At 39.1% G+C, this 12896-nt stretch overlaps 1 protein-coding gene across 2 annotated transcripts in view; it reads left to right on the forward strand.

The window, feature by feature from the left end:
• The window catches only part of SAMTOR (S-adenosylmethionine sensor upstream of mTORC1), a 65143-nt gene extending 54321 nt beyond the window's left edge, over positions 1-10822 (forward strand). For both annotated transcript variants that reach the window (XM_032770840.2, XM_032770841.2), the window contains exons 4-5: positions 705-819; positions 8099-10822. In XM_032770840.2, the coding sequence (XP_032626731.2) occupies positions 705-819; positions 8099-8728 (745 nt within the window). In that variant the 3' untranslated portion in view covers positions 8729-10822. The remainder of the gene's footprint in view (positions 1-704; positions 820-8098) is intronic.
• The last annotated feature ends 2074 nt before the right edge of the window (positions 10823-12896 follow it).

Raw genomic sequence — 12896 nt, forward strand, 5'->3', positions numbered from 1 at the left:
CCGTGTGTGTGTGTGTTTCTATGTCTGTGTGAGTCTGTATAAAATTATTAGTGTCGTGTGCATGGCTCTTTACAAAGAGAACAAAAATGCTATATGTGAAATATTTAAACCTTTATGTATTTCCTAGAGATTTTATTTATAGTCTCCTGTTTGTTTGAGAGGTATTTTAACTATAGTATGAAACTAGTGCAACTACTCTTGAAATCAGACTTACAAAAACAAGGTTATTCAAAACATACGAAGTATTCCTAAATCTATCTATCTTTTTTTAGTTATTGTAACATGTTGTAATATCCTCAGTCTTTTCATTTTGGTAATTCTGGTTCAACCAGTGACGTCAGTAGAACTTATGTTTGAAAAATTGACTCATAGCACCAAGGATAAGCATCAGCCAGAAAACTCAGTATTTATTATGCTGATCAGAATAGTTTCATTGTTGCCTTGTGCTTCCCACCTGGTGTATCTGTGTTCAGCTATTGTGTCTCACCTTACGGTTAGTTGTACTGTCTTCAGGGCATGGGCCATCTTCTTAGCACAATGGGCCTCGGCTAGGCAACTTCAGAGTACAAATAATACATAATTTTCCCCTCTATTATTTAGTCAGCACTTAATGTTCTGCATAACATTCTTTTGCTCCAATTGTCTAATTCAGAATATACCTTTAACAAATAGTATTTGATGAAACTGAATTTCTACTTTCTTAGGTTGCTTCCCCCCTCAGGAAAAATTAGATTACTTGATGTTGGCAGCTGCTTTAATCCATTTCTGAAGTTTGAAGAATTCTTGACTGTCGGCATAGACATTGTCCCAGCTGTTGAGGTATGTAATGTTTGCTGAATTTATTTTTAATTTGAGTCTGTATTTTAGGGGTACTTTCTATAGTAAAAGACTTAAGGGAATGTGGGTCTGTTTGAAAAGCAGATATTCTGTATGGTTTCTGGAGGACGGGTGGAGTGAGGAAGGCCACCAACAAGATTAATATCAATGGAAATATCTTTACGATTGATAAACTTAGATTGTTTCAACAAACATCACATTGGTCAAGCCTCTATAACATGAAATTTTAGTGTTAAAAGAAACAAGGAAAAAAACTGGCATAGATATGCAGTATATTTTTAAAAGTTGTTTCATTTTTCACTAGCCAAGAACAAGGAAGAGAAGACAAATTACTATTTTTCAGTTTATAATATGGTAAATATACTATAATCGGAGCCGTTGGCTGGATGCAACAAACACCACAGAATTTATGGCTGAAGTTAACATTTGTGTCCCCACACAAAATTGCACTGGCTTAATTAAATCTGAGTGACACATAATATCCTTAGTTAAACCAGTGCAACTTCTGTATTTTGGAAAAATCCTGAAATGTTTTTAACTTGCTATAATCCTTATGTACTGCTTTTGTTTCCCCATCTTGGCCTTATTTATGTTAGTGAGGATAACCAGACTCCAACAGAATAACAGTGCCCTCAACAAGAATGAGTCACAAGAGAGAGGAAGGGAGATGAGGAGAAGATACAGAAAAAGCATAGATTTTTATTTTAAATCTTTAACCACATCAACTGACTCCAAGAATCCTGAAGCAAATGAGCAATTTCATATCCTTTATATTAGAAATGTAATTGGAAGCTAATAAATATTACAACTAATCTTTGTAAAGACAAAGTAAAAATGTAAAAGCAGCCATTCTGAGTAGCGCTAGTCAAATCAGTAGTACGGCCAAATTTGATTGAAAACACAGGGAACTGTCATATTTGAACACAGTAATATTTCAGCTTTCGTATTCTTTGATACTAAACACCCACTGTGAACTACTGTCTGAATAAGTCAGGAATATATAGGATAGATGTGGAATTCAGTAATATTAACAGCTTGAGGATAACGCTGTCCTTCAGCAAAGATGTATATTCTGTTCTTCGCTGCTGCTTTGTATAAAAGCTCATTGTTTGTTTGCTGCTGTATAGCAGTGTTTAGGCAGTGCATGCCATGTATGTTGATGTGATCACCAGACTCTGATGCTGGATCCCTAAAAGGATTTATGTGCCTAAGTCAACATCTAAGCACTACTGTAGGTGCTTAAGCTACATTATCGCAGTGAGTATATGCATAGCTGCCTCAGTATAGGTGTCTGGGGGCCTGTCTCATGCCTAAGCCCCAGTGGGATCCTCAAACTAGGCCTTCCACATCTATCTTGCCTATAGGGTCCGATCCAATTGGTGTGTTCCGAGCAATCCTCACCCCCGCACAACACGGCTTGTGTGGGAGGGTATGCCTCATTCATAAGGACTTGCCCACACAGAGACTCTGTGCTTGGTAAGCTAGGATGTAATTCTGTAGTGCACTAACTTGCCGCGCACTAAGTCGCTTTGTGAGCCCTGTTGCTGTATGCTAAAAGTTCCTTAGTGTGCTTTTACCTGTTGCTGGTAAATTCTGATGTCTGTTACAGCAGTAAGTCAGGTTGCACTAAGGAACTTTAGTGTGCAGCAGCAGCAGCATCCATGCAGCAACAATGTGCAGCAAGCTACTACACTGTAGAATAAGGCTATGTCTACAGTATAGCTTACATTGACATAACTTGCATCGCTCAGTGCTGTGAATAAATCACTCCCTTGCATGACATAAGTGCTGGTGTGGACAGCTAGCAAGAGAGCTTCTCCCTCCGATGTAACTACCGCCTCTCGCACTCACTGCAGTGGCACAGCTGTGTCTGTGCAGCTGCAGGTATAGACAAGCCCTTACACTGTGGCTTGACATGCACTAAATCTCTGTATAGACAAGCCCTAACTTTTAGCCCAGTAGTTAGAGCACTCTCCATGGATGTGGAAGACCTGGATTCAGTTCAGTTCCCCTTCTCCCGCCCCCCATGTGGCAAAGTAGATTGAACCTGGGGGTTTTGCCCCCAGGTGAGTGCTCTAACCACTAGGCTATAGTCATTCCATCTCTTTCTGCCACAATACACTATCTAAATCCCTTTGTGGATCTAGCTCCTGGTCCATGAACCCTTACTGATTCCCACCCTCCCATTTTTAAGCTAATTACGGTCATCATAGAAAAATTTGTCTGTGCAAGTCCTATATGTAATATTTTTCTGTACAATTTAACAGTAGCGTGAGCTAGTATATAAAGAAACAAATTTCCAGACATACAGTAATTCCCTACTTAACATCCTCTCGCTTAGCTGTCTTGCCAACTGTCCACACCAGCACTTATGTTTCGATCTTACATCCCTGCTTCATCACAGAATGTGCTTGTTTCAAGTTGTGCAATGCTTTGCTATAACATTGTTTGGCTGCCTGCTTTGTCCACAGCTGGCAGCCCCCCTATCAGTTCCCCCTCATACACACCTCCAGCACCTCCCACCTGCCAACGGACCCCGTGGATCAGTGCCTTCTCTCTGCTCCCCCTTGCCTTCTGCCCGTGGCAATCAGCTGGTTTGAGGCATTCGGAGGGGGGAGGAGGAGGAGCGAGGACTCAGTGCACAGGCTCCCTCTCCCTCCCCTGTCTCCTAAACACAGCAAACAGCTGATTGCAGCAGGCAGGAGGCAGTGGAGGGAGGGGGAGCCTCCATGCTGCGTCCTCACTCCTCCCCCTTTCTCCCTCCCTCCTGCCACCTCCTTAACACCTCAAACCAGCTAATTGCTGCAGGCAGAGGGGGGAGGAGCGAGGATGCAGCCTGTGGTATAAAGGGGGAGAAGGTGGAGGAGGAGAAGAGGCTGGTTAAGAGTGGGGGGCTTGAGGGAATGGGTGGAGTGGGCAGGCTGAGGGTTGAGCCCCCCACCCCTGGTGCTTGCACAGTAGGGGAAGCTGCCGCTGCTGCTGCTCAAGGTGCTTCTCCTAGCCTACGGCACCTTCAGCCTCCTTGCCTGCCTCATTGTCTGCAGTGCCAGTGGGCTGTGCCTATGTGGGGTAAGACAGGGGCACCTCCCATTGCTTCATACTCAGCAATGATGATTGTAGTATTAAATTGTTTCTTTAAAATTATTTACAACTTATACCTGTATTGCTTGTTTAAACTGTACATAATGCATTTTCTGTCTGGCAAAAAAAAATTTCCCTGGAACCTAGCGCCCCCCCCATTTACATTAATTCTTATGGGGAAATTGGATTCGCTTAACATCGTTTCGCTTAAAGTTGTATTTTTCAGGAACATAACTACAACATTAAGTGAGGCATTACTGTACTTAGAAAAACTAACTACACAGTCTAAAAATAATCATATGTTTTCAATAAGATCATAGTTCAAGTAAGGTTCTTTGTAATTGTGTAGAAGAATGTAAGATCAGATTCTAGCAATGAATACCTATTCCTGAGGTTTCCCAAATGACTTATTTATAAACTTTAAGATGCTACTAATGTAACTCATGGATCTTAATCCACGTCAGGCATTAGGAGATATAGATGGTTAAGTACTTACAGGACCTTCATTATGTGACCCATAAAAGTGTAAAGAGGCTACTATGGAAACTAGTAACGGGTTGAAGAGTAAATTGTTGTGGAGTAGAAACTAGGGGAGAGACAGCAAATAAAGAGTAGGAATTAAAGGTCAAGTTTGTAAACTGGAAAATCTTAAACGTGGATACCATATTCTGAGAATTAGGCTTTTTAGGGTATTTGAATTTTGTTGCTGTATTTATTACTTTTGTATTACTATAACATTAATAGTAATAAGAGTTCAGTTTCCCCTATCCATGAGGACTTGACTTTTCTTTCTGTACAATACCAAATGAAAAAACAAAAAAGGGCAGGGGAAGGTGAAGAGTGCAGTTAAAAGTTAACAAGGAGCTTTAGTTGACCTTTTGATCCTTTTTCTTAATATTTTGGATGAAGATTTTTAAAGGCAAAATCTTTTTGTGAACGTCTATCAGATGGCAGCAAATGTGCTTGTTGGGGAATAAAAGATGTCAGTTGTAGGTGGTAAATTGATGTTCTTCTGTTAGTTCTATGTCTCAAGACGAAACAGAATGGCGGTGAGGAGGAAATCACAAGATAGGAAAATGCATTTTTTGCTCCCTGGATTGTAGTAAAATTGCAGAAAAAACCTAGAGGTACAATACAACAGCCAGTTGGATGCTCTGTCGACTGACTTTATATCCCTTGTTTGGGGAAAAGCTGTTGCCCAGGATGTTCTTGTGTTACTCTTGTTTTGCGGGGAGATTTTTTTGCTGAGATCATACTGGAAGATCAACAATCATTTTTAGCTTGCCAAACCTGTCCAGCCAAAATACTGCAAAGTTATATTTGCCCTCGCTGGTTATATCAGTCTCTGAAGGGTTGGCTGCATAGGGGAGTTAATCAAAAATAGTTATTTCTGATTAACTCTATTTGTGAATGCTCTTTTTCTGGAATATGAGTATTCACGTATGGCGTTAAACAAGAATAGCTAATCTGCTTTAAATTCACACCTACGTTATACTGGATTAATTTTCATGTATAGACAAACCCTTAAGGCAGAAAGAGGAAACATAATATACAGGTGGCCTTGATATTCTTGCTGAGTAAAACCCACCCTTGTGAAGAAATCCAGGACAAGGCCTTATGAACCATTCACTAAATTCAAGCCTTGCACTGGTTGTCTCTGTATTGGGGGGAGGGGGAAGAGATGGGAGAAGCTTTTTGCTTTCTCTCATCTCTGTCCAGCATATAAAAGCACAGTATATTCTGAAGTTCTCGTTTAACACAGCACAAGAGCAGCCAGTGTGGGAAATCATATGTGTACACACCAGTCTGGCAAGCAGCATAAGGAAAACTATAGTGGTTACTGGTTAACTTTTTTTTTTTTTTTTTTTTTTTAAATCCAGTTTTGATAAAGCACTCTGCATTGGCCAGCAGATCAAGGAACAATCTTCCCCTCTATTCAACATTGGTGAGGCTCATCTGGAGTACTGTGTCCAGTTTTGGGCCCACTACTACAAGAAGGATGTGGAAAAGTGGAAAGGGTCAGTGGAGGGAAAAAAATGATTTAGGGGCTGGAGCACATGACTTATGAGGAGAGGCTGAGGGAACTGGGATTGTTTAGTCTGCAGAAGAGAAGAATGAGGGGGGATTTGATAGCTGCTTTCAACTACCTGAAAGGGGGTTCCAAAGAGGCTGGATCTAGACTGTTGTCCTGTCATCTGGTACCACTGACAAGGAGTAATGGTCTCAAGTTGCAGTGAGGGAGGTTTAGGTTGGATATTAGGACAGTCTTTTTCACTCGGAGAGTGGTGAAGCACTGGAATGGGTTACCTAGGGAGGTGGTGGAATCTCCTTCCTTAGAGGTTTTTAAGGGCAGGCTTGACAAAGCCTTGGCTGGGATGATTTAGTTGGGAATTGGTCCTGCTTTGAGCAGGGCGTTGGACTAGATGACCTTCTGAGGTCCCTTCCAACCCTGATATTCTATGATTCTAAGTAACAAGTCCTGAAATTGTTTTAAAATGTCTTTCTCTTTATCCCTGTTGGTTTATATTGAGTGTCTGTCTTCTCAGCATCTGCGACTGACAGAGGCATCAGCAAATCTGATTAAAGCACTATTTTCAAAAATACTTTTTGCTAACTTTCTGCTAATGATCTTGTGTTACTTGAAGTATGTACAATTTTCAGATGGCAATACACTGAAAATCATAATGGGGTTATTTTAACACTTGCCAACAAATACAATGCAGTTACCACAGTTGCATCCTATTCTACATATACTGTGGTAGAGAATGAGATACCACAGATCCTGTAATGTGGCTACCTTGGCAAAAGCTGAGATTTTTAATTCCAGTTACTGTATATTCTCTGTTCACTTCATGCCACAGTGCAAGCCTGTGAAAAGTAGTTGAAAGAGTCCTGGTGCACTAATGAGATCTTACAACTTTGTATACATTCTCTGAGGAAAAAACGATTCTATACAGACACACACACAGAAAACCAGAAGAGGAAAGTTTTAGTATAAACAGTGACAAGTAGCTTTATAACAGTATGGTCTCTCTAATTCACACTTCAGTAACTTTTACATAGTGTTTACCATTGAAAAATGAGCAGTGAATGTGAGGTCTCTATGAATGAGTTCTACAAAGTAATGCTGCAGAATCTTTACTATGCTGTAAAATAGCATCAGATTAAGCTCCATTTGTCAAATGTTCATTACAAAATGTTTTTCTATCCTTACTTTTCATCTTCTTTTAATTACTAATTTGCAGTTCAGTATTTCACGGTAGATGGTCCAGTCAACAGTGTAAATTAGTGAGGCTCTACAGTGTTAATGTTTTGTTCTAGGAATGTCGTCTTTTCTGAAGGAAGTCAGGTAATTGGTAAATAGACTATATTCGCCAATAGACTTATTCAAAGTGTCATGAATTGGCATATGTTACATTGAACAACATTTTAACATCTAAATTATTTTTTTACAGTATTCAATGTTTAGAGGAAATAAGAGCTTGATTCTGTGTGTGTACTCAATTACCATTGTGTTGTACTCCACAGCAATTTGGACTAAAGTTATTCCGAGTTACCCGGATTCTTTAGACAATTGGATTGTTTGTCTTCATTTAATTTTTTTTAAAATGGGTGCTTAGGTGTAAAAATGAAAAGTATAAACCCATACAGGAAGTGCTCCAGCATTGTTTAAGATTTGTATTGCTCATTTTATACTGTCCCACATTTTGCCTAATATGCCACAGTTTTTGCATTGACAATGTGCAGCTACACTGGGAGAAAGAGAGGATTTTGTCAACTGAGTATGAGACATTTGTGGATTTGAACATTTGGAGATGCAAGAAAACAACGTGGAACGAGCACATTATCTGAATGTTTCTACCAAAATGATCAGCAGTGAAATAGTTGTGACACTCTAATATGCAATTTATGGTTTCAGAGATGACATCAATTGAGAATAAAATGGGTAGTTCACATTTCTGAGCTATTGGGTTTCAATGCATTAAATTACATTTTGAAGGCTTTCTATGCAACTATGATAGCTGGCACTCTTTTTAAAGCTTTAAATTCTACAGCACAATTTAGTAGCAAGAGACAGATTAAAAGGCTGCTGAATATCTAGGACCTTTTTCATAATCATCACATGCCTTTTGCATAATGTTTGTTACTGTTAATCTATTTTAATATTTTCTCTCACCAGAGTGTATACAAATGTGACTTTTTAAACCTTCAAATTCAGCAACCTCTCCAGCTTGCGCAAGATGCTATAGATGCCTTTCTTAAACAGCTGAAAAATCCCATTGATTCTCTACCTGGAGAACTCTTCCATGTCGTGGTTTTCTCACTTCTCCTTTCTTACTTTCCATCACCTTATCAACGGTGGATATGCTGCAAGAAGGCCCATGAACTTCTGGTGCTGAATGGCTTGTTGCTTATAATCACTCCTGACTCTTCCCACCAGAATCGCCATGCTATGATGATGAAAAGCTGGAAAATTGCCATAGAATCCCTGGGCTTTAAGCGTTTCAAGTATTCAAAGTTTTCTCACATGCACCTGATGGCATTTAGGAAAATCTCCCTGAAAACTAAAAGTGACTTAGTTAGCAGGAACTACCCAGGGATGCTGTATATTCCACAGGATTTCAACAGTGTAGAAGATGAGGAATATTCTAACTCTTCCTGCTACGTCCGATCAGATATTGAAGACGAACAGCTAGCTTACAGCTTCATGGAGCTTCCTGATGCCCCTTACGATTCAGACTCTGGAGAAAGCCAGGCTAGCTCAGTCCCTTTCTATGAGCTAGAAGATCCTATATTACTTTCAAGTTAATGTAATAGTTAAAATGCCCTTTAAGTCCAAACTTCTTTATTGCTTAACAAATTTTTGCTATACTAACATGGGCTTGTTACTTAAAAATGGTTTGCATAGAGAAAATGCAAAGGTTTACAGAGTTTGCTATTTTTTTCTACTTCTGAATTTTAAAATTTATTCTTGTACAAAAAGTGAAGAATACACATTTTATGCAAAATGACTCATGTCGTAGCATAAATTGCTGTTACTTTCTTTAGGACTTTTCAGAAAGGTACCATTCTTTTCTTCAGTGCTGTGAAGTGTGAATTCTACTTAATTTTGCTAAATGTCTTGTTTCAATATGTTTAATTCTTAATATAGTTGAGCTTATGACACTGGAGTTAGTGGATTTCTGAGAAGTAATTTGCACTTTGATAGTAAATGTGCAAATAAGTTTGGGGTAAGCTGATTGGTGGTTAAACTTGTCCATTTCTTTTATTGAACAAAGTTTGTACTGTGCCACAGAAAGCAGTTTCATTCTGGATAAGCTTGGGCTGAAGAAACTTAAATATCTTGTTGATCTTTCTATTTCAGTTAATTGAGGTAATGCCAAAATACTGTACTGGGGCATACTCTTCCATCTGTATACACATGTAAAACCTCACTGGCATAACAGAAGTTAGATGTGTGGTGATGAGAGACCAGCCCTGATAAATGATATAGTTTGATACCTTTTTTTACCTCAAAGCTGGAAAGTGTTTGGAATTTTATGATTATAGTAGCACTAACATATCAGTATTGCCCACATTGGATAGTTTTCGGAATTCTCCTGAAATCTTATTTTGCATACAGTTTTAGAGCAAAATACTTATGGGTGGGAAAAATGCTAAGATTAAGTATTCTTTTATAACTGTAGATCTTAATTTCAGAATTTCCACATGGTAACTCTAGTAGGCCAATTTTGTAAGTACTACGACCCAATTCTACACATTTAAGGATGTATATACATGTAAGTGAGTAACCTCACTGACCACTCTCATAAGTGAGGTTAAGGGCACCCTTAAGTGTTATCTGGAATGTGGCCCAAATCTTGCAAAGGCATTTGGCTGGACACTCTTCCTGTGACTTTCTAAGAATTGCTCTGCAGTTTGATACAGACAAAATCTGATCTGTACACATTCTGAAATATTTTGTTTAAATGTGTATAGTAAATCTGTATCCTTCTGCAGACAAATTTCTGTACTTAGAAACAGTGGTGGTTATTTTTTGTGGGCTTTTTAAATACTTTTGCTCTCCATTTAAAAAGAATTGCCAAAAATGTCAAACCTTGGGTACCTGAAGTTAGTCTTAAATTCTTCTACCTAACTAGAAGTAGCTTGAATTAGGTTCCTAAGTGTGGGTTTTAAGACCCAACTTTAGAGTAGGCTTGAAAATTTTTATCCAGTGTTATCAGTGTAGTTTCACAAATGTTAAAAATATCTTTAGGCAATATAAAATTAATCTTGTATTCATCAGTCAGAAATTACCAATTGCCATTTCTAGTGTGAATTTTTAGGTGGTTATTTTTTTGTTTTGTTTTTAAAACACTTCCATGGAAGTTTTGCACTGAAGTTTCACAATTTCCAACTTCTTGATTGCTTTTTCTTTGTATTCTGTATTTTGTTGGCAATTGGTCCTACTTATACTAAAAATTTCACGAGCTGTATTGTTGATTTATTCTTCAACATAAGATTTTTGTACATCTTGTACATCACAGATTAAAAGAATTCCCTATCATCCAAATTTGATTGCTCTAGTTAACGATGAATGGCACAGTTTATTTATAAACAAAACAAGAATTATTTTTAAAAATGTAAACATTTTTAAAACTAGATGGAAGTGTTAAATTAGAACTCATGCAAAATTAAGAGAATATTAAAAATTTAACAAAGCCGCTGATCTAAATGAAATCCATCATGTATTTTGAATTAAGTTAAATACAGCTTGATGTTCACATGTAATGCTTAAAATTTCACTTTTTTGCTAAACTAAGATGCTTGGAATCAAGATTGCATTCTTCTCAGCTGAGCACTGCTGGAGTGGTTATGTTAAAGCTAAATGTTGGTGCTATAAATTCTCAGTTGTTTACAGAAATTACTGATTCTGCTTATACTCCAAAGTGTGCATGAGCTATTTTAATTGGTACTCCTTTTAAGAAACAAACAAAAAAAACTATACAAAATTTATTACCACCTAGCATAAATGTATTTGTATTGGTTAATGTAAATTACACTCCATTTACCATTCATTCAGATGGGGATGGTTTGGAATTCAGACCAAGGTATACTCACAGAAATAGTTTTAAACATTGAATGTTTGAATTCAGCCTACATGACAGCTTGGTGACATTGTGGTTGTGAATCAGGGACTCCAGATTATTATAGGAGCTGTGGTTCTTTTTGCTGCCCAAACTAAATACCTTTAAATGCTTTCCAGAAATGGAGGGTTTGGGCTGGTGTGAGGAAAAGTGGCTTCTTGCTACTCAGGCCTCCCAAGACACGAGAGAGATGTCATGTTCTTCTAGAAATAGTTTTTGGAGGTTCAAGAAGAAGAATGTCTCTAGGTTTTGAAACTCCTTAAAATTATGACTGGACACGCTACTGTGAAAGAAGATCCCCATACTCCAGGTGTCAGGGAGAGGGAAACAGGCATACCATAGAATATTTGTTTGCATTTGTTGTCTTTATTTCACTACCTTTTGTGAATAAAGCACATGTATTAAAAAAAAAAAAAAAAGTCTTTTGCGAAGTGTGTTGTCTTTTCTTGCAAGCTATTTATTTAGATTGTCATTAGTGTACATTAATCATAATTTTATGCGATACTTATAAAACACTTTGGAGAGGAGTATTGAATAATCTTTTATAAAGCAAGAAATAGTAACTACAATGCAAAATTTGGTACCTCTAATTTTTTTTATAATTTTGCTTCATAATTAACAGAAACAAACATAACTCACTTCCTTGGCCTTCCTGTCTGCTACATGCCTCCCCTTGGTTTCTCCCTTCCAGTCTGTTCCTCACTGTAGACCAGAACACATTCTGCTTTTCTCTACCACTCTTACCCTTTTACAGAGCACAATGTTGCACCGCCTACAATAGGTGTTTCCTCTCAGCCATTATCAATCACAGAGGCACTACTGAGATGTTTTCTACTGCAGCTAATAGTGCAGAAGGGAAAGAATGAAGTGAAGAAAGCAGAATGTAGACCCAGAAGATTGAAAATGCAAGATTCCAAGGCCATTTTAGGAGAAATGTAACAAGTCTTGTCTCAATGAATACAATGGACTCCACTTCAGAGTTTATTTTTCTGTGGCGTTTTAGCAATTCTCAAGCTAAAAGGTGCATAGAAAATGTTTTGAGTGTACATCTTTCTCATACCCACTTGGAAATAGGCTTCTATAACCCACTGGAAAGGAATAAACTGTAAGCATTGGATGCATTGTTGGGGGTTTTTGAAGTTTAGAAGGAAGAATTATGAGCAGGGCCGGCGCTTGCATTTAGGCGGCCTAGGCAATCGCCTAGGGCACAAGGATTATTGGTGGGCGGCTGCGGTGGACCTACTGCAGTCGTGCCTGCAGAGAGTCCATTGCTCCGCGGCTCTGGTGGAGCTGCCACAGTGGTGCCTGTGGATGGTCGGCTGCTCGCGCGGCTCTGGTGGACTTCCTGCAGGCACGACTGCAGTAGCTCCACCAGAGCCGCGGAGCAGCTGACTGTCCGCAGCCACAACTGCGGCAGCTCCACCAGAGCCGTGGGACCAGCGCGCGGGGCGGCGAAATTGCCGTGCGCCTAGGGCGCTAAAACCCTTAGCGCCAGTCCTGATTATGAGAGCTGCTAATACTGTTTTATCCAAGCATAATACATAACTGAAGTACAAACCAGCTTGTAGTGATGTCATTTAAGAATCCATATGAAAGCAAATGCTGTTCCTACCCTGCTAACCTGTAACTGGGGTTTCCTTCGCTATTAAACAGCAGCAAATGTTCTTTGACTGCTCTTAGGCCTTGGTTACAATGGCACTTTACAGCGCGACAACTTTCTCACTCGAGGGTGAAAAAACACCTCCCTGAGTGCAGCAAGTTACAGCGCTGTAAAGCACCAGTGTAAACAGTGCCCCAGCGCTGTCAGCTAATCCCCACGGGGAGGTGGAGTACCTGCAGCGCTGCGAGAGC

This window comes from Chelonoidis abingdonii, chromosome 1, assembly GCF_003597395.2.
Source record: "Chelonoidis abingdonii isolate Lonesome George chromosome 1, CheloAbing_2.0, whole genome shotgun sequence".
In the NCBI taxonomy this organism is placed as follows: Eukaryota; Metazoa; Chordata; order Testudines; family Testudinidae; genus Chelonoidis; species Chelonoidis abingdonii.